This window comes from Seriola lalandi, unplaced genomic scaffold (genome assembly GCF_002814215.2).
Source record: "Seriola lalandi dorsalis isolate HSWRI2012SDOR001 ecotype SW California unplaced genomic scaffold, Sedor1 jcf7180002054967, whole genome shotgun sequence".
In the NCBI taxonomy this organism is placed as follows: domain Eukaryota; kingdom Metazoa; phylum Chordata; class Actinopteri; order Carangiformes; family Carangidae; genus Seriola; species Seriola lalandi.
In genome coordinates, this window is record NW_019525518.1 from 84,036 (window position 1) to 103,732 (window position 19,697).

At 44.5% G+C, this 19,697-nt stretch overlaps 2 protein-coding genes, 1 long non-coding RNA gene and 1 pseudogene across 4 annotated transcripts in view; 3 read left to right on the forward strand and 1 right to left on the reverse strand.

Annotated features, from left to right (window-relative positions):
• acss1 (acyl-CoA synthetase short chain family member 1) overlaps positions 1 to 9,499 on the forward strand; it is a 22,216-nt gene extending 12,717 nt beyond the window's left edge. The window contains exons 7-15 of the mRNA XM_023395662.2: positions 408 to 555; positions 2,156 to 2,293; positions 4,122 to 4,214; positions 4,948 to 5,060; positions 6,973 to 7,099; positions 7,181 to 7,308; positions 7,771 to 7,834; positions 8,123 to 8,244; positions 8,376 to 9,499. Coding sequence (XP_023251430.1) covers positions 408 to 555; positions 2,156 to 2,293; positions 4,122 to 4,214; positions 4,948 to 5,060; positions 6,973 to 7,099; positions 7,181 to 7,308; positions 7,771 to 7,834; positions 8,123 to 8,244; positions 8,376 to 8,549 — 1,107 coding nt within the window. The 3' untranslated portion in view covers positions 8,550 to 9,499. The remainder of the gene's footprint in view (positions 1 to 407; positions 556 to 2,155; positions 2,294 to 4,121; positions 4,215 to 4,947; positions 5,061 to 6,972; positions 7,100 to 7,180; positions 7,309 to 7,770; positions 7,835 to 8,122; positions 8,245 to 8,375) is intronic.
• Positions 9,500 to 9,723: 224 nt separating this feature from the next.
• Positions 9,724 to 13,181, forward strand: LOC111646219 (uncharacterized; annotated as a pseudogene). The gene is made up of 2 exons (XR_015436423.1): positions 9,724 to 9,970; positions 10,534 to 13,181. The product of XR_015436423.1 is annotated as an uncharacterized LOC111646219 (transcript).
• Positions 13,182 to 13,343: 162 nt separating this feature from the next.
• LOC147817390 (uncharacterized) lies at positions 13,344 to 16,136 on the reverse strand. The gene is made up of 2 exons (XR_015436424.1): positions 15,997 to 16,136; positions 13,344 to 14,517 (listed from the first exon to the last, which is right to left on the reverse strand). It is a non-coding gene; the product is annotated as an uncharacterized LOC147817390 (long non-coding RNA).
• The window catches only part of apmap (adipocyte plasma membrane associated protein), a 10,804-nt gene continuing 4,505 nt past the window's right edge, over positions 13,399 to 19,697 (forward strand). Inside the window, exons 1-7 of the mRNA XM_023395656.2 lie at positions 13,399 to 13,625; positions 14,352 to 14,468; positions 16,076 to 16,191; positions 17,059 to 17,151; positions 18,290 to 18,406; positions 18,498 to 18,672; positions 19,017 to 19,151. Of these exons, the coding sequence (XP_023251424.1) occupies positions 13,534 to 13,625; positions 14,352 to 14,468; positions 16,076 to 16,191; positions 17,059 to 17,151; positions 18,290 to 18,406; positions 18,498 to 18,672; positions 19,017 to 19,151 (845 nt within the window). The 5' untranslated portion in view covers positions 13,399 to 13,533. The remainder of the gene's footprint in view (positions 13,626 to 14,351; positions 14,469 to 16,075; positions 16,192 to 17,058; positions 17,152 to 18,289; positions 18,407 to 18,497; positions 18,673 to 19,016; positions 19,152 to 19,697) is intronic.

Sequence of the window (19,697 nt, forward strand, 5' to 3'; positions counted from 1 at the left end):
GGGGTTGGCTCGCTGTTTGTTTGGATGAAACAACAGAACAAAAGCTGCTTTATCAGAAAAAGACAAGGACTGCTGGGTCCACGCCAGGGCGAGAGACACTGAGACACAGAGAGAGAGAGAGAGAGTGGCGTTGCTAGGATCCTCACTTCGCTTTTCAGCCATTTTGTTTGTGATCTAAACAACCCCCCCCCCCCACCTTCAAATGCCTGAACAAAGGAAACCTCTGTGCACCAGCCTTAAATAACTCCCTTAGCTAAGGAGAAATTCAACCTTATGTGTCAGACTGGAAATTAAACTGAACTGACGCTGAGGCTTCTGGGAAATGTGGTTCAGCAGTGTTGGAGGAAACGGTGTGTTGTCATCAGTCTGAGTGATTCAGTAACACCGTAGTGTCGTGTGTGTTTCAGTACGTGTTTGATTACCGAGACGGCGACGTGTTCGGCTGCATGGCGGACGTCGGCTGGATAACGGGCCACAGTTACGTGGTGTACGGTCCTCTGTGTAACGGCGCCACCACCGTCCTGTTTGAGAGCACACCTGTCTACCCAGACCCAGGTGAGACCCACACCTGGGCACAGAGCTCCACACACATACACGTCCCTCATATTCAGGAAAAACTCCCTGCATGCATTTCACTAATAAACAGCCAAACACGGAGCTGCATATTTCAAATATAATCGGTTAATGACTTAAAAACTTAATTTAATGACACAATAACAGCTGTGAGTCTGTCTCCATCATTGCCATTGGTTAGTGTGAAATGCATGCTGGGATATTACTACAGAGTCAACTTCCAAGGCTTCCTGGGTAAAAAGAGCATAGCAGGAAGACCTCAGGTCATTAAAGACCAAGTCTTCAGGTACAGTTCTTCATACAAGCTGCTGAATCACATAAAGATGGAGGCGTAACATCATCATCTAATCCTGACGTCAGAGAGCTGAAACACTGAGACGCTGAGACACTGTGGCTCCTGACAGCTACTGGTCCACCAGAGAGTGTCCCAGAGACGCAGCTACACTTCATTTAAAGTTCCTCCATGTTTTTAACTCTGTAAAAATCCTCAGATTCAGATGAGCGGTCTGTTGAGACCAGAACCAGGGACTAGCATCTGCTCAGTATGGTTAGCTAGTTAGCATCTGTTCAGTATGGTTAGCTAGTTAGCATCTGTTCAAAAGGGTTAGCATAGTTAGCATCTATTATTTGTTTGTTGTTTTTTAGTGTGTAACTGGCAGTGGCTGACACAGTGTTAGCGGTTGTGCTAATGCTAACTCTCTGTGTACTGGAGGTGACAGGATCGGTTCCTGAGCTTGTGACGTATGGACCGTGGCTGTCTGAGGTTCTGGGTCAATAACAAGAACCTGAGCGTCTGTTCACTGTGGCTGATACACAGACCATGTTCCTGCTCTGCTGCTCTCTGTCCACAGAGTCACACACAGATCAAACCCATATTTTGTATTTTCATGTGCATGTGTTAAATTCACCTTGTCTTCACCTGTCAGGTGTGCTGTACAGTAAGAGTCAGGTTCAAGATGTGTATAAGAGACAGGTTTGGTTACTTATTAATGTTGTTAACGTTGGTTTATCACCTGCAGTCGAGGGGCGGAGTCACTTTATCTCACCTGTATTGTTTTACAGTCGTGATTCCTCTCAGCTCTGATTGGCTGCTCGGCCCTAACAGCTCGTGACCTACATCACCATGAGGTCATGTGACCTTTATGTCACTTTGATGTGGCCGTGACCTTTGACCTGTTTACTGTTCGTTGCTCGGTGCAGAAGGAAACACTGAGGTGGCGCTGTGACTGACATCATATTAGCATGCAGATGTCCTCAGTGTGGGACTGTCATCAAACATGATGTAGAATAGAGTTACAACAACTTCCTGTTTCATGGTAAAACATCAAAATCCGCCACAGCCACGCCATTTAACGTCCCTTAAAAAGCTTCACAGGTGTAAAGGTCATTCTGAACAAACACGATGTTGATCTGATTAAATCTCTGGGCGTTCGTTAAAGTAGGACGCCTGGAAATAACGATTCCTCTGCATGAATGGAACAATGACAACACTAATGGACGGTGCACCTGCTCACACCTGAGCCACTGTTCTGCAACATGTTTTAAATAAAGGTTGTTTGATGTGGCAGTGTGATGTGTTCAGGCAGGTACTGGGAGACGGTGGAGCGTTTGAGGATCACTCAGTTCTACGGAGCTCCCACCGCTCTGCGTCTGCTGCTGAAGTACGACGAGAGCTGGGTGAAGAAGTACGACCGCTCGTCTCTGAGGACGCTGGGATCAGGTCAGTAACCAATGACAACAGACACGTTGACAGTTACGATGACATGAAGAATAAAACCTTGAAGTTGTTACCTTGGTTACTCTGTTACCCTGTTAACCGCCTCACATCACATTAACCATCAGTCACATACAGGCAAAGTGGGTCATGTGGTTTCAAATGTCCTTACATTACGTATCGTCTGTACCGTCTGTAATATCTGCACCGTCTGTACTGTCTCTGCACCGTCTGTACTGTCTCTGCACCGTCTGTACTGTCTCTGCACCATCTGTACTGTCTCTGCACCGTCTGCACCGTCTGTACTGTCTCTGCACCATCTGTACTGTCTCTACTGTCTCTGCACCGTCTGTACCGTCTCTGCACCGTCTGTACTGTCTCTGCACCGTCTGTACTGTCTCTGCACCATCTGTACTGTCTCTGCACCATCTGTACTGTCTCTGCACCGTCTGCACCGTCTGTACTGTCTCTGCACCATCTGTACTGTCTCTGCACCGTCTGTACTGTCTCTGCACCATCTGTACTGTCTCTGCACCGTCTGCACCATCTGTACTGTCTCTGCACCGTCTGCACCGTCTGTACCGTCTCTGCACCGTCTCTGCACCGTCTCTGCACCGTCTGTACCGTCTCTGTACCGTCTCTGCACCGTCTGTACCGTTCTGTACCGCTCTGCACCGTCTGTACTGTCTCTGCACCGTCTGTACCGTCTGTACCGTCTCTGCACCGTCTGTACCGTCTCTGCACCGTCTCTGCACCGTCTGTACCGTCTCTGCACCGTCTCTGCACCGTCTCTGCACCGCTCTGCACCGTCTCTGCACCGTCTCTGCACCGTCTGCACTGCAGTCCTTTCAGTTCTCCCACTAAACCTGAGGAAACATGAGGTCAAACATTTCTGTAGATTTCGCAATAATATCCTCATCGTCAATTCTTCTGATAATGGAAGGGGAAACTGACGCGGTGACAGCAGAGACTCAGATGAATATCGACTGTCTTAATGTTGAACTCGATGTCCTGTAATGATCAAACAGCCGTTGAGAAATGATCAGGAGCTGTTATTTTACATGTGGTGAATGTTCTGTGATGTTCTTCCCTCCGATTAAACTCTGTTCATTGTTGCGACGTTTTCATCCACCACAGCAGCCGAAGCTTTTAATGGAAGCTGAAGAACATAATGACAGAAAGACAAACCTCTAATATCTGACAGCGACCGCGTCACATGACGGTCACATGACTCTGTCTCTGGTTTCAGTTTGACGCTTGTCATGAAGCAGATTAGTGGAAACACAGAGACGCTATATTAATAACAAATACACTGAGAACAAGGAAGAAAGAGTTAAAAACACAACGAGGTCAAATATATTAACAACACAGTGATCACTGACAAACAGCAGGCAACAAGGATTCCTTCTTCTTGTTCAGATGCCAGTAGAACAACTGACCTGGAGTTAATGACTTTATACAACGTTAATTATCTCCTGATGCCGTGTCGTTATCACACACACACTGATTACACTGACATCCAATCTGTGTGATCCTATGGACACAGATCAAAGATCAATATTTGATCTATTGATAACCCAGATGTTAACTGTGTTATAGGTTCAGACCTGGATCCACTTCAAACGAGAACAAACTGGAACACACACACACACACACACACACACACACACACACACACACACACACACACACACACACACACACAGTCAGGACATGTAAAGTCTGGAAGCTGATAGAGGTGCAGTAAAACCATATAAACAGTGTGTGTGTGTGTGTGTGTGTGTGTGTGTGTGTGTGTGTGTGTGTGTGTGTGTGTGTGTGTGTGTGTGTGCAGTGGGAGAGCCCATTAACCATGAGGCCTGGCACTGGTTCCACAGTGTGGTTGGAGATGGACGGTGTCCTCTGGTGGACACCTGGTGGCAGACAGGTGAGACACGCCCACACTCACCTGTGCTCAGTTTGAATGTAACCAGCTGGTTAAAGGAGACCTGGGTCCAGGTCTCTGTCTCCGCTGGTCTAGTTCTGGTTCTCTGACCGTCCCAGTCCGTCTGATTCTCTCTTCAACCCTAATTTAACCGATTAGCAGCAGAACATCTGCAGCTCTCAATTAACACACACACACACACACACACACACACACACACACACACACACACACACACACACACACACACACAACCCCCAGGACAGGACAGTCCAGGATCACTGACAGAGAGAGAGTGTGACCTAATTCCTGGACAATCAGCAGAGCTCTGAGTGACCAGCTGCTTCCTTCTGTCAGCAGGAGAAAAAGCCCCAATAAATTAAGAAATTAAAGGAAATTAAAGCTGCAGAGGAAACACGAGGCCCCCTGGTGGCAGAGAGCAGGAACTGTTCCCACATTTCATCTGATACAAAATATATATCACTGTAAATGACACAAATACATTTAAATAAAGAAAGACTAAAGCTGGTGGAGCTGAATCTCATTAAACCACTGAAGAAGAAGAAGAAGAAGAAGAAGAAGAAGAGAGTTTATCGTGACTCTGTTCCATCAGACTTTAGTCTATTATTCTTCAGTGTGTTCATACCTGGTTAATTATCTAACATGCTGCACTTGAACACATCATCAGAGTGGAGACTTTTATTTTGAAGTCGTGGTTTTGTTGCTCTCTCTTTAGAGACGGGAGGAGTCTGCATCGCCCCTCGTCCTGCAGAGGAAGGAGCGCCCATCGTCCCCGCCATGGCCATGAGGCCGTTCTTTGGCATCCAGCCTGTTCTCATGGGGGAGGAGGTGACCTGGAAACACAGACGCACAACTACACAACCACACAACCACAAACACACAGCTACACAACTACACAACCACACAACCACAAACACACAGCTACACAACTACACAACCACACAACCACAAACACACAACTACACAACCACACAACCTCTTTGTTGTAGTTTTGCTTCTTTTTTGAGTCGTATATTTGAGATTTTGTGGTTGTTTTGACTTTTTTATTATATATTTTTTTTTAATTTATTTTCTTATATTGAATATTTATTATTAATATATATGGTCACAACATTTTCTACCACATAGATATTTTTTATTATATGTACATTTACTACGAGTATTTCATATTTCATTTCCTTCTTATAAACTTATATCTTCATATATCCAGAGGATGTTTATAAATACATGGTGACATCTCTCACACAGGGACATACTGTATATGTCATATATTATATTTCTGTGTGTCGTGTTTATTGTGGGTTTGATTCTGCACAAGGAAAGAAACAGATCATCAGATTCATGTTAAATATAAACATGACGTGTAAATTACAAATGTAAAAAACTGGAATCAAAAGGAAAAACGTTGGTTTCACTTTGATGAGAGTTTTAAGATCCGTTTGAAAGACGATCCTTCGAGGATCTGTGCGGCCGAGCTCTCGTCCAATCAGCTTCACATCAGTCTGCGTCTCGTTAACCCCACTTGACCTTTAGATGTGAGAGGTCGAACGAGCCTTCGAATGACACCCCTCTCTCTCTTTCTCAGTTTAATCTTTCAATTAAAACAGGCCCGGCAGCATCTGTTTGCTTTGGTTAACAGACTTTCAGACCGTGTTGGGATCATTGCTGCTCCCCCAAATTAATTATCCGCTAGTTTCCCCTCGTCCCTCCCTCTGCTGCAGAGCTGTAATCTGCTGCTGCGCTCCAGGATTCATCAGCGCTGGTTACTGAGCGTAGATTAGATTAGATTAGGCCTCCTTCAGTTCCACTCTCATCCTCACAGGAGGTCGAGGTCACTTCACTTTCTCTGAAATCCTCTCACAGTTTAACTAACTGATGAAGATGATGATGATGATGAAGATCACTGTTCCTACTGTTTGACAAACACTGAGTCCAGGATTTAATTTGCACTTAACACTGACCCGTTAACACTGACCCGATTAACACTGAGGAAGACTACAGTAACACTGAGGAAGACTACAGTAACACTGTCTGTTCTAAAGCTCCATACTTTCTTCTTCTTCTGTGTTTTATTTGAAGTGTTGATCCATCAGAAGATATAAAAACCATCTCAGTGTAGTTTCACATCTCCTCTCTCAGGCTTCTCTCTGCAGCTCTAGTAACAACAGGTCGGTGAGCCAATCAGAAGAGAGGAGGCTCTGAGCCTCTCTGCTGATTGGCTGACTGTTTTCTGAGTGATCCAATAAAAATAAAGCAGATTTCAGGTAAAAACACTCAGAGAAACCAAATCCTGCAAGGTTTGGATGGTGGGTCCAGGTGGGCGGGGCTTGGTGACTGCTTTGTTGTGACATCACAAAGTTCCAGAAGTCCTGACGGCTGGTTTTAAGGCTCAGTTTCTGAATACAGGCTGTGTGCATTTCTCTGTGGACTGAGGCTTTGATACTTTCACAGTATTAATATAGAAGCTAGAGCTGATCTATAATCACACTACACATGGACACACACCTTTACACTGGAGGAGCTTTAAAGTTTCAGTTTTATCTTGTGAACCAATAGCAGGAAGATGTAAGACAGAATTACAGATTGATTTTAATCGTCACTCAGTGAGTTTGAGGTTCATCATCTGCTGTAATTCGTCACTGAACCTGGACTGTTTCTCTTCAGCAGAATGTGTATTTATACTTCCTGTTACATGGTTGTTCTGTGACTGTGTGTGTGTTGTCATGTTGTTGATCTTCAGGGTGAAGCTCTGTCCGGTGACTCCGTCAGTGGAGCTCTGTGTATCAGTCAGCCGTGGCCTGGAATGGCTCGAAGTATCTACGGAGACCACCAGAGATTCATCGATGCTTATTTCAAACCCTTTCCTGGTCGGTAAAAATAAAAACCCTCTGCAGTCGCTCGGTCCATCACCTCAGTCTGAGAGCTGATGTTATTATTTTTTATATCAGGCCATTATTTCACCGGTGATGGAGCGTACCGCTCAGAGGACGGTTACTACCAGATAACTGGTCGCATGGATGATGTCATAAACGTCAGCGGTCACCGTCTGGGTACAGCAGAGATAGAGGACGCTCTGGTGAGACGCAGCACACACACAAACATTAACCGCTAATATTAATTCTCCTGACTATTAAAGTTTTAACAAAACTGAATTTTAAGAATTAGAGCTTGTTTTTTTAAATCTCTTGTCGACGTGATCAAAGATGAGATGACAAAACGATGACATGAGATTTGATGAAAGAAGAATTAAATGTGATGAGAAATTATGAGCTGAGAACACATGAGAGTTATATGAGAGAAAAGGCTGGATGAGATGAGCTGAAAATGACAGTCAAGATAAAACAAAGTGAGAATTCAGGATGAGATGAGGAGATGACATGAAATGGGATTTTTATGAAATGAAGAAATGAGATGAGATGAAAGGAGGGAATAATATGAAGGTCCTTGTCAGGATTTATATTGCTCTTATTTAAAAGTCTATTTAGTGTTTCAGCTGAAAACAATAATAAACTGATGTTGTTGTTGTTTGTTTGTGCAGGATGAACATCCAGCTGTTCCAGAAACAGCTGTGATCGGAATCCCACATGACATCAAAGGAGAAGGTGAGAGTTAAACTTCAACTCCCATCATCCTCTGGGTTTTAACATGCAAACATGAGGTGTTTGATCTCTGACACTCTGCTGCCTCCTGCTGGTCAGACCGTGCACTTACAGCCAAACTGTTTCTATGACAACAACAATCAAACGTCTGAAAATCATTAATGAATCAAATCAAAGTTAGTTATTCGTCTGTGACAGTTTCTTTATGATGATGTTGGTTAATGAGAGTAAACTGAAGTGTGTGTGTGTGTGTGTGTGTGTGTGTGTGTGTGTGTGTGTGTGCACTCTCAGTACCGTTTGCCTTCGTGGTTTTGAAGGAGGACGTTGGTGACGCCCCGCCCGTCATCCTGCAGCAGCTCAGAGATCTCGTCACGACCAAGATCGCCAAGTACGCCGTCCCTGAACACTTCCTGGTGCGTCACAACCAATGTCAGATTTAACAAGTTCATTTAATATTTTAATGAAGCGCAGGTAACAGCCAGCTGTCAGCCAATCAGAGCTCAGGTCTCCTGTTGCCCTTGGTAACAGTTAGTCTGTCTCTCAGGTGGTGAAGCGGTTACCGAAGACTCGCTCCGGTAAAATCATGAGGCGCATCTTGAGGAAGGTCGTCATGGAGACAACCGGTGACCTTGGCGATGTGTCGACCCTGGACGACCCGTCTGTTGTCAAGGAGATCATCGAGGCCCACGAGCTGTACAGGAAGGAGAAGAAGAAGTAGGAGGGAGGGGGTGGGTGGGGACTGAGCGGCTTCTCAGGTACAGATGACATCATCGTTCCTCAGGTGTGACCTGGAGATGCTCAGTCTTTTGGTGCTAAGGAGCAGGTGTGTGTGTGTGTGTGTGTGTGTGTGGGGGGGGGGACTATGAGAGGGTTTTGAATAATTTTATGAGAAGGCATCAATCAGGCCTGCCGGTGTTTAGGTTTCCAGATGGTTTTAGCAGAGAGAACACCTGAACCACATGACAACAGGTGAATCACCTGGTGAGGAGTGAGACAGGTCAGTTGCTCCTGTGTTCAGTCTCCTGCTCTGTCGTCAGACACTGACCCAGGAGACAGACATGCAAACAACACGTCTGATCACGTCAGCCTTAAAACCTCTGAATATCAACATCAAATCACCTTTCAAACGTCTGATTTACTGTCGTTAGTCTTTTATGTATTTTCCTCCTCAGAGATTATTTTCATTGAGAGCTAAACAACAATCTGTGCCTTGTGACAGAAAAGGAAATCTGTTTTATTTCTGATTCTTTTTTATCTTCTTCTCAGGATCTTCAGATGAATCTGGAATTTAAAAGTTAAAATGAGAAAATAAACTGAGGTCAGAACATGTTTCAGACCAAAACAAAGATATTAAACAGTCAAATGTTAGAGTCGTAGCTGCAGGGCGTCCGTCACAGCAGCTTCATCAGACCCACAGTAAAACTCACCTCACCCACAGTTCAATATATTTTAATATATGATGAAACATGAATATGATCCTCCTCAGATGATTTTTAATGAACAGTGAAATTAGATTTTATAGATTTTTAGTTTGAAGCTCACACAGTAAGATTACAATGTATGTTAATAAATGCATTTGTTGATTAGTCATTTAATTAACTGTTGATCAGATCACTCTGTATCACTGATGTAAATGTACAGAAATAAACATTTTGTAATAAACATGAACTCAGCTGTTTCTGTTTTTACATACAACTGATTTAATCATAAATGAAGAATAGACACAACTACTTATTTATTATTATTATTATTATTTATTTTGATAATTAACTTTTTATATTTTTATCATTATGGATCTCATTTTTACCATTTTATTTTGTATTAATTGTTTATTTACTCGTTGTGTTTCTGACCTCCGTCCAGCAGGGGGCGATAGGCGCCTTCTCTCCGCTCCTTCTGTCGTAAAAGCTGCCGTAAGTGAAAACTGTCGGTAAAAACAACACACCGGTCCTCCGTCTGTCTCTGCTGCTGAAGTTGCCGTAGTTTTTAATCTTTGTCTTTATTTCAACTTTATTTGTCTGTTTCTGTAAAATGGCGCCTTGTGTTCAGCGGCTCGTCTCTTCCGTCATGGAGGAGTTCACCGTGACCGCGAAAACTGAAATCTGCCAGAGACTGGACCCGGGAAACTCACAGACCGAGGTCAGTTACTGCCGGTTAGTTAGCTACAGTTTGGTTAGTTGGTCACGGACTGGTTAGTTAGTTACAGACTGGTTAGTTGGTTACAGACGGAGGTTGGTAACATACAGGTTAGTTAGCCACAGAGACTGACTGGTTTCTTAGTTAAAGTTTGGTTAGTTGGCCACAGACTGGTTAGTTGTGTAGTTAGTTAGTTGGATGTTGCAGATGTTAGCAGCAGGGGATGTCTGTCAGTTAAACACTAAACTAGCTCTGTAAAGAAGTTATTGATGAGTTATCGGGTGTGATTTATAATGAAGGATCAATGGAAGCAGGTTCTGGAGAAGCAGCTGAAACACTGATGGAGCCTCAGAGCTGCAGATGTGTTCACAGGGTCAGACTGAGTCCACCACTGTGCCGGTTTGATGTGGACCGGGTCTGATGTGGTCCACATCTGAACAGAACACTGAGATGACCTTTGTGTTTGCATTTCCACAAACGAAACAACATGTTTTCATGACAAACCTGACTAAGAAAAACTGGTTCAAAAACAGCAGAAATAAAGACTTGAAATGTGTGTGTTGTAGGAGGAGCTGCTGTCTGTGGTGAGGAGGCTCTGTGAGGTTCTGCTGCAGGAGCTGAGGAGGCTGCTGGAGGAGAACCAGGAGCTGAGGGGGCAGCAGGAGAACCAGCAGGAGAACCAGCAGGAGAACCAGCAGGAGAACCAGCAGGAGAACCAGCAGGAGAACCGGCAGGACTCCACCCCCCCTGCAGCAGAAGAAGTGAGAAGCCAATCAGACGCTCCTACAGACGACCCCAGCCAATCAGAGCAGACTCCTGCTGCAGGCAGCAGGCGGAGCTTCAGCTGCAGCGTCTGCAGCAGCAGCTTCTCCAGACGGACCAACCTGATCTCTCACCTGCGGGTCCACAGCAGAGACCGCCCCTTCACCTGTCCCGTCTGTGGGAGGGGCTTCTCGGCCCGCAGCAGCGTCAGAGTCCATCAGCTGACCGTCCACAACAAGCAGCGGCCGTTCAGGTGCTCTCACTGCGGGAAGGTGTTCGGCACCCACAGCCACCTGCGGACGCACCAGGTGTCCGGCAGAGTCCCGCTCACCTGTTCGGCCTGCGGGGAGACGCTGGCGGCGAGGTGCAGCCTCAGGCAGCACCGGCTCACCTGTCAGAGGACAGGCGGGAAGTTCAAGTGTGCGGAGTGCGGGAAGGAGTTCTCCAAACACAGTTACCTGTCCGCTCACCAGAGAGTCCACCTGAAGGACAAACCCTTTAAATGTCCCACCTGTGAGAAGGGATTCACCACGCGCCGCAGCGTCCACATCCACCAGCTGACGGTCCACAGAGGTCTGAAGCCGTTCACCTGCAGCGTCTGCGGGAAGGTGTTCAGCCAGCACAGCGGCCTCAAGGCTCACCTGAGGACGCACACAGGTGAGCGGCCGCACACCTGCGAGCAGTGCGGCAACAGTTTCTCCAGCAGGAGCAGCCTGTCGGTCCACCGCCGCGTGCACACTGGGGAGAAGGGCTTCACCTGCGACACCTGCGGGAAGAGCTTCAGCGTGTCGGCCAACCTGAGCCGCCACCGCCTCATCCACTCCGGCCGCCGCAACTTCAGCTGTGACGTGTGCGGCCGCAGTTCACGCAGGCCGGACATCTGAAGGTGCACCGCGCCGTGCACAGCGCAGAGTGGGCGTTCATCTGCAACGCCTGCGGCAAGGGCTTCAGACAGCGCGGCGCCCTGCTCGTCCATGAGAGGAGCCACGCGGGCGTCAAACCGTTCAGCTGTGGAGAGTGCGGGAAGAACTTCTCCTCATCCACATCCCTGAAACGTCACGAGCTGGCACACAGCGGGCAGAGAGCACACACCTGTGAGGAGTGTGGGAAGAGCTTCACATCCGCCCAGGTGCTGAAGACGCACCTGCAGCTGCACGGCGACGGTAAACCCTTCTCTTGTGACGTGTGCGGCCGCGGCTACAGCTCGCTGAGCTACCTGAGGACACACCGCCGCAGACACTCAGAGGGGAAACCGTTCAACTGCGCTCAGTGCGACAAAACTTTCTCCACGCAGGCGAGCGCCAACCTCCACGTGCGCACTCACAGCGGGGAGAAGCCGTTCATCTGCGAAGTCTGCGGCAAGAACTTCAGCGTTTCGCAGAACCTGGTCCGACACAAGCGCGTCCACAGCGGAGAGAAACCATTCGAGTGCAGCGTCTGCAGCAAGAGGTTCAGCCAGAACAACAACCTGAAGACTCACCTGCTGGTTCACACCGGAAACAGACCGTTCACCTGCTCCACCTGCAGCCGCAGCTTCTCCTCCAGGAGGAGCCTCCGGGAGCACAAGTGCGTCCCCGCAGAGTGACGCTCCCCCCAGACAGACCAGGTCCAATCCTCTCCTGAGAGAGGGGCTCCGACCAAACAGGAAGTGATGATGACCCCCATTCCCCGAGCACGTGACAGGATCACAGACGATCTTTAAAAGCGGTTCACATCTGAACCAGGTTTTGTCTTTGAGTTCCTCTTTAAGATACAGATCATGATTCTGTCATTAAACCAAACTGAAAGCTGAAGGTTCAGCAGCCGAGGAGAGAAACTATAAACTTCTTTATGTCTCTGGATTTGTCCCTGAGCTGGAATGTAGAAGAAGATAATATAAATGTGGTCAGAGCTCCCTCTGCTGGTTCGCAGTGGCTCTGCACGTTCATACTTTGTTTTAACAAACCAACACAAAGCTGCCAGGTTTTATTTATTTAATTTTATTTTAAAAAACTGTGCGACTTCCTGTACTGACCGAAAACAAAACATGGTGTCTGACATCTGCCTGTCATGCGGAGTTCAATCTATTTATTTATTTATTTAAACAATCATTTATTTGAGATGATGGTGAAACAGCTGTTGTAGAAATGGACTCAGACTCATCTGAACATTTTTTTTTTCATGTTTATAAAAAAGTGTCTTTTAATCTTTGGAGAAATGATTTAATGTTTCAGGAGTCGAGGATTAATCCAGTTATTTAATCCACATTCACCAGAGTTTGACTTGATTGTTTCCTCATATTGTTACAGCAGCGTCTCAGCTTTGGTTTCATGTTGGAGCAAAATGAAAATAAAAAAATAAATTAAATGGAAACTCTGATCCAGTCTTGGTTGTTGATTGAATTGAGGGAACAAATGAAGGAATCTCAGGGTCACATTGTCATTTAACAAATAAATATATTGTGTGAACATAAGTTACATCGGTTATTTTTTTCTTTTCTTTTGGTTTTTAGTTTTTTTAATACTTTTTTTTAAATTAATTTTTTCATTTATTTATTAATTTTTTTCTGTTTCTTTAACTTAGTTTTTCTGTTTTTTATTTTTTGAAACATGCAAAAGAAAAAAATGACGACAGGTTTGTCGGAGGACATTTATTTTGAAGTAGACCGGAAGTGTCGATAGTAGTAAACACACTCGGTAGGAGGCTCGCTTTACCGAGCTGGGGTCCCTCCTTATTTACCCGGGTTAAACCTTAACACAGCGGCCCGGTCCAGCTCCAGGTCGACTTCCGAACCGATTCCAGCCGAGTCCGAGTCCGAGTCCAGCATGAACGAGACGGAGGGGCTCCGGTTCCGGCGGCTGCACAGACCGCAGGTCATCACCGACGAGCTGCCCGAGCACCGATACAAGGGATCCGGGTAAGACACAGAACCAGGACCGCTTTCAGACCCACGTCCCGGGGCGGACAGGAGAACAGCACCCGTTAATTTACGGGTACCGTCAGAGCAGGGAGCCGTCACCGTCCGTCGCATTGATTAACGATCAGATTCTCGATGTTTTATTGATCACTATGCGCTGATCATAAACTGCGCAGGTGCATGTTGTAGATACAGTTCAGGTGTTGATCCCAGCGGCTCAGCAGCTGCTCGCTCTCTGAGTGATCGATCAGAGGATGATTGGTTCCCGAAGGGGGGGTCTGATAAAAGAGGTGAAGGTGTGTTTATAAGTCACTTTGGACGAATAAATACAAGTGCATCATGGGAAAAGAGGGTCCAGTGTTTTTGGAGTAAAGCTCAGGATGTTTCCTGCTGTTCTTCTGTTTGAGCCTGTTTTATAGAGCTGATGATAAATGTATGGGTTTATTGATAAATTCAGATTAAATCTATAGATGTTCAGTCTGACATAAGTAACATCTGTCAGACGTATTTACAGCTGCACAAACTCAGCAACTCTTCTGACTCAATGAATGGTTTGTTATTTTTCAAAGTAAAACTTGAGATTCTCTGGTTTCAGATCAAATGGAGGATCTTCAGGTTTTAGACTGTTTCAGATTTTCATCAATAATGAAATCAGCTGTTGGTCACAGCTGTGTCGTCCTCAGCCTGTCTCAGTGTTGACTCTGTCTCTCCATGTTCCTCTCTCAGCACCTACAGTGGGAAGGTGTTTCAGGTGACGCTGCTCTCTCTAGGCGGCTTCCTGCTCCTTCCTCTCCTCATCATCATCCTCATCCTGGAGTCTCCCATCCAGCCTGAGGTCTTCAGGTGAGTCTGATAGTCTCAGCTCAGACATGATCACATGACCACAACAAAACTGTGACAAACATAAAGACAGAGAAGAAAACAAACCAGAAGAATTCAAATAAGGAAAACATTTAAACGTGGGAGATCGACCTGATCTGATCATGTTGATCAATGAAGGAGTCAGAGCCTCAGCTACACCTGCAGAATATCCCTGACAGAGACACACAACGCCCACAGAGACACACAACAACCACAGAGACACACAACGCCCACAGAGACACACAACAACCACAGAGACACACAACAACCACAGAGACACACAACAACCACAGAGAGACACAACACCCACAGAGAGACACACAACGCCCACAGAGAGACACACAATACCCACAGAGAGACACACAACAACCACAGAGACACACAACAACCACAGAGAGACACACAACAACCACAGAGAGACACAACACCCACAGAGAGACACACAACGCCCACAGAGACACACAACAACCACAGAGAGACACAACGCCCACAGAGAGACACACAATACCCACAGAGAGACACACAACAACCACAGAGACACACACAACAACCACAGAGAGACACAACACCCACAGAGAGACACACAACAACCACAGAGACACACAACGCCCACAGAGAGACACACAACAACCACAGACACACACAACAACCACAGAGACACACAACAACCACAGAGAGACACACAACAGCCACAGAGACACACAACAACCACAGAGACACACAACGCCCACAGAGAGACACACAACGCCCACAGAGAGACACACAACAACCACAGAGAGACACACAACAACCAGAGAGAGACACACAACAACCACAGAGAGACACACAACGCCCACAGAGAGACACACAACAACCACAGAGAGACACACAACAACCACAGAGACACACAACAACCACAGAGACACACAACGCCCACAGAGAGACACACAACAACCACAGAGAGACACACAACAACCACAGAGAGACGGTTGCGGGTTGAGTTTGTGTCACAGTGAGTCTCTGGACTCTGCTGCAGATCTCAGTTCCTGCAGCTAGTTAATAATTCATGAGGAGACTCATTTACAAACCTCTGATGCAGATCACACGAGGACACAACCTGACATGAAACAGTTACTTTACAATGACGGTTCGATTTTTTTTTTTTTTTTTTAGAAACAAAAAGATCTAATTTTTATTAAATAGTTTTGAGTCCTGAAATCAGATTGTAACTTTCTGCAGGACCAGAATAAACCTGAGCTCTGAACTGCCGTCAAAAACTTATTGAAACAAGTTGATTTATTTGTTGAAAGCACCTGAATTAATTTCACTTTTATTAAAACTTGAGGATAAATTTGTAATTGTTAAAAAAAAAGAAATATATCTTCAAAATTGAATGAGAATATTTTTAGATTTAAGTTGAGATTTAAGATGAGGAAACTCCATCACTCAGTCAGACAGCGACAGACATAAAGGTGTATAAAGATGTTCATTTGAGAAAAATGTTGTAATATTTCCAGGATAAAGTTACAACCTGATACTTTCCTTAAATCTTCCGTCATTAACACGTCACACTGTTTCCTGTCCCCTGCTGGTGGGTCTGTGTGCTGCAGTTTGAAGGAGCCCCCGATGATGAAGGGCTGCTGGGAGCCGAACCTGAAGCTCCGAGAGGCCCAGAGACTCTTTGAAGACCAGATCACGGGACCAGAGTCCATCACTAACATCGGAGGTCGGTTTGTTTGTCAGTGTGTCGCCAAGGAAACAAACAAACACCAGTTACATCATCACAACCTCCGGCACAGATTTCCTCAGTTTCAGCTGCAGCCTCTGAAGCAGGACTGAGGGATCAGGGTCTGGGACTCTGTGACCGGGTTGTGGAGAGTCCACAGTCCCAGCCTCAGTCCAGGTTCCTCTCAGAACCTGGTTCTCACTAGTTTTTAGAGGTTTTAAATCTGAAGAGACGTACAACTTTATCATGAGTTCCTCAGGGATCGAACCTCAGACCACTGATCTTTATTTTTATTGTTTGATTTTAGTATTTTTCTGTTTTATTTAGTATATTAGGTTATTCTATGGTTTATCTAAATAAAAATGAATAAATAAAATTGCCTATTTTTTATCAGTCAACAGTTACGAGTGAGTATGAATTATAAAGTCACAATGAAATGAGAATTTTATACATATTTTTTCAAGTTGTCTAATGTGTCCTTAACGTATGGCTTCATGCAGAAAACTGATGTCCAAAAACTATTTCAATCTGTTTTTCGAAAAATAAAAGTAGAACTGGAACAATTAAGAAAATGAATCAGCAACAATTAAGATAATTGATTAATTAAATCGTTCTTTAAGCAGATTTTCTGCTTTTCTGTGTTTTATATGATTATAGACTGAACATCTTTAAGTTGTTTTATGACGCCAACATGAACTCATCATGTGACATTTTTCCTTTGTTTTAGAGATCAATATTTTTTTTTATATATTTACTCTGAAAAACCTGAGAGGAAGAAGAAAACAGTAACAATCAGTTGAGTGATCTGCAGTGATGAAGATCATGAAGAAGACTGAGAGCTGACAGATGTTTCTCTTCTGTTTGCAGATGTTTTGTTTTCTGGAACAGCTGACGGGAAAATTGTGAAACTGGTCGGTCGAAGGATTCACACGGTGACGAGACTCGGGAAACTTCCCTGTGGTGAGAAAATAAAACACTAACCTAACGACGGTGGTTAGCGGTTCAGTTTATGTTAGTTTAGTTTAGTTTAAAAGTTTAGTTTAATTTAAACTCTTGTTTATTTAAAAGTCAAGTGTATTCTAAAGCTTTTATTTTGTTAGTTTAGTTTGAGGCTGCGTTTGGAAAATACATTTTTGGTCAAGGTTGAGTTTGTTGTATTTTAATGATTAGTTTAAAGTTGAGTTTACTTTCGTTTTCAGACCTAAAAATGTAGGCTTAGCTTTATTTTTAAACTTAAAAAAACTATATTTTTTAAAACCTAAACATAAAAATTCATTAAAGTAAAGTTGAGTTGAAGTTAAATGTGACTGGATTGAAAACAGTTAATCCTCAGTGATGACTCTCTGAACCTTCACCCTGCTCTCATGTAACTCTGTGGTTTCCTCTGTTTCCTCTGTTTGCTGTCGTTGCTTCATTCTGGAGTTTTAAACTTTCCCTTCAGTTCAAACGTTTCACAACAACCGAGTGAAGAAACTCAGAAACACCACGAGTCACATTAAAGCAGCAACGTGTTGAAACAGGAACCAACAGGAAACACAAGCTCAGATTAAACCTGAGGCTTCACATGAACACAAACCAGAGAAAAACTCTGTCGGATTTTACATTTATAGAGGAAGAAAAAACACAAAGGAAACATCCAACATTAATGGAGGATTTTTATTGTGAAACAGGAAGTCAGAGCAGAGAGTAGATTTACTGGTTTTACTGATGTTTCAGTTGAACTCACTCTGAATCAGCCAGGTGTGAGTCTCCAGGTGTGTCAGGATGTAACTGAAGAGGAAGTTTTGTTTTGAAACAGCATTCAGTCGACTCACTGACAGTTAGAATTAACTTATTGTGGCGGGGCTTCAAACAGGAAGCTCTCTGACTTACTGATAATGAGTAATGGTGTTTAACTGGTTCTTCTTCCAGAGAAACACAAACATGAATCAACTGCTGCCTGAAAACAATTTGCATTCACTTCAGAATAAAAGATGTATGGAAGCCTGTTAGTGCTTTGTTGTAAATTACAAAAATAATTATATATATATATATATGTATTTGTACATATATACCAGCTGAAATAATGAGACTTCTGCACATGTTCTGGGTCCTGCAGGATCCAAAGAGGAGGAGTCCAGCTGTGGGAGACCGTTGGGGATCAGACTGGGACCCAACGGGACTCTGTTTGTCGCTGATGCTTACCTGGGTCTGTTTGAGGTCAACCCCACCACAGGTGAGTCAGCTGATTATTATTATTGGTTCATGATCACAGCTGATGTGTTCTGACCTCCACCTTCACTGTGTCTCTGTTTGTGTCCGAGCAGGTGAAGCGACCAGGTTGGTGTCGGGGGGTCAGGTGGTCGCCGGCAGGAAGTTGTCGTTCATTAACGACGTGGCGGTGACGCAGGACGGGAAGAAGGTGTACTTCACTGACTCCAGCAGCAGGTGGCAGCGCAGAGATTACATGCAGCTCATCATGGAGGCAACAGCTGACGGACGGTTCGACGCTCGACTTATAATGTTTCATAATAAAACAAATCATTTACTGTAAATTCTTTGGTTGTGAAATCTGAAACAGGCTTTAATTATTTTTTTTTTTAAATACGTCTGATGATATTTAAAAAAATCTTTAATTGTGATAAAAGTCTATAATGTCACGATGTCGCTCCAGACTGCACACTGTTGTATTTTTAATTTAAATACACATTATCGTATACACCAACAATCAAGTTTTTTTCTCCAGGTTAGGTTCCTGTTAATGAAACTTCAGACTTCCTGCAGATTTCACATTAAAAGCCTCTCAGTGGGCCCATCATCAGTGTAGTTGTGTCGTCTTTTGTCAGAGTGCTGGAGCTGGACCTGGAGACCAGGGAGCTCACGGTGGTGATGGAAAACCTTCGATTCCCAAACGGCATCCAGCTGCTGCCAGATGAGGAGTCGGTGCTGGTGGCAGAGACCACCATGGCCCGGATACGCAGGTAACACACCTGACTCACGGACCTGCAGGACTGTTCTAATGAAACTAATAAAAAATAAAATAACATAGAAAGTTTCAAAATAAAATTCTTGAAAAACCAAATAAAATACAATGAAATAAAAATTTGGTTCTGACATGAAGCTTCACAAACTAAAATAAAATGAAGTTAAATTAAAAAGATAAAATGAAGTTAATGAAATAGATTAATAAAAATAAATAGAATTCACTCACACAAACTCATTAATGTTGATCATAAGAACAAGTAAATAAATCCAGGTTTAATTGTTATATCTGATTTTGATCAGTTAATTAACAACAACAGAACAAATGATCTCTGTGTATCATAATTGATGAATGTTAAATTACTGTCTCTGTGATGGAGGAGGGTTAGCTCTCTTTGTTGCCACGGAAACGAGCTGGCCTCATTTTACCCGCATGAAGAGAGAGAGAGAGTGTGTGTGTGTGTGTGTCTGTGTGTCTGTGTGTGTGTGTGTGTGTGTGTGCGTGTGTGTGTGTGTGTGTGTCTCTGAGTGTGTGTGTGTGTCTC